The sequence below is a fragment of the Helobdella robusta genome (assembly GCF_000326865.2).
Source record: "Helobdella robusta unplaced genomic scaffold HELROscaffold_1898, whole genome shotgun sequence".
In the NCBI taxonomy this organism is placed as follows: Eukaryota; Metazoa; Annelida; class Clitellata; order Rhynchobdellida; family Glossiphoniidae; genus Helobdella; species Helobdella robusta.
In genome coordinates, this window is record NW_008704033.1 from 1 (window position 1) to 880 (window position 880).

The 880-nt window shown below is 34.0% G+C and overlaps 1 protein-coding gene across 1 annotated transcript; it reads left to right on the forward strand.

The window, feature by feature from the left end:
* Nucleotides 1–26: 26 nt before the first annotated feature.
* HELRODRAFT_184671 (hypothetical protein) lies at nucleotides 27–790 on the forward strand (the record flags this gene model as incomplete). Its single annotated transcript, XM_009016606.1, has 1 exon — nucleotides 27–790. A coding segment is annotated over one exon (764 nt), but the record flags the coding sequence as incomplete, so codon positions are not given.
* Nucleotides 791–880: the final 90 nt, after the last annotated feature.

The following is an 880-nucleotide window of genomic DNA, read 5'->3' on the forward strand; positions in this document are numbered from 1 at the left end:
ACATCTATGCTCCATACGATTTGAAGCACAAGACACCACTGTCAAAAATCTTGGCAACGAGTACAATTACTCGGACTTCACGGAAAAGGATGACTCGATCTATCAGACAGTCACTTTTGAAAGAAAGTCAAGAAGACGTTCGGATAATTTCTTGCATTCCAAGAAAGCCTCATCCAGACGTTCGAGTTCTCATGTCGATCATAGGATTTATCGAAAAGAAACATTTGAACAACAACAGGAAAGATTGAAGCGACAAATGAAAATACAGAAAAAATTGGAAAAACAGTCTGAAAAAAGAAGAAGTCTCAGGGTTACAGAACTTTTTAACGAGAACGTGGTAAAAAGATTGACAAGTGGTAGAAATAATAATGAAAAAAATAAAGAAACACAAAATAAAAAGAAACTTTCCAAATCAGAACAAGGTGATAAAAACGGGATCCAAAACAGCTCTCTTCCTCCTTGCCATCGCCGATCAAAAAATTTCTGGAATCGTGAAACACAAAGTCCTTTCAGGATGTTAGGACTTTATAGTTACGAACAAGAAAATGATTTGTTGCAACAAAATGGAAATGAAAGCTTTTTGAAATCAAATAAAAATTCTTCAAACCAGGAGAATAAGTTGTTGAAGGAATTGGAACACAATCAAACATCATGTGATGCTGAAACTGACGATGTTAAAAGCTCAAAGATACATATTTGTGCTGGCGGTGATGATGCTTGCAACAAGTATGGTAGTGGAAATAAATTAAAGAAATATTTCAGCAATTTCGAGAAGTTTTTTAGAAAATGAGCGACGCGCCGTCGTTTGCTTCTATTGTAATTTATGTACAAATCTGTAAATAGTTATATAAAAATTTAACACTACTTTAAGAAAAATTTA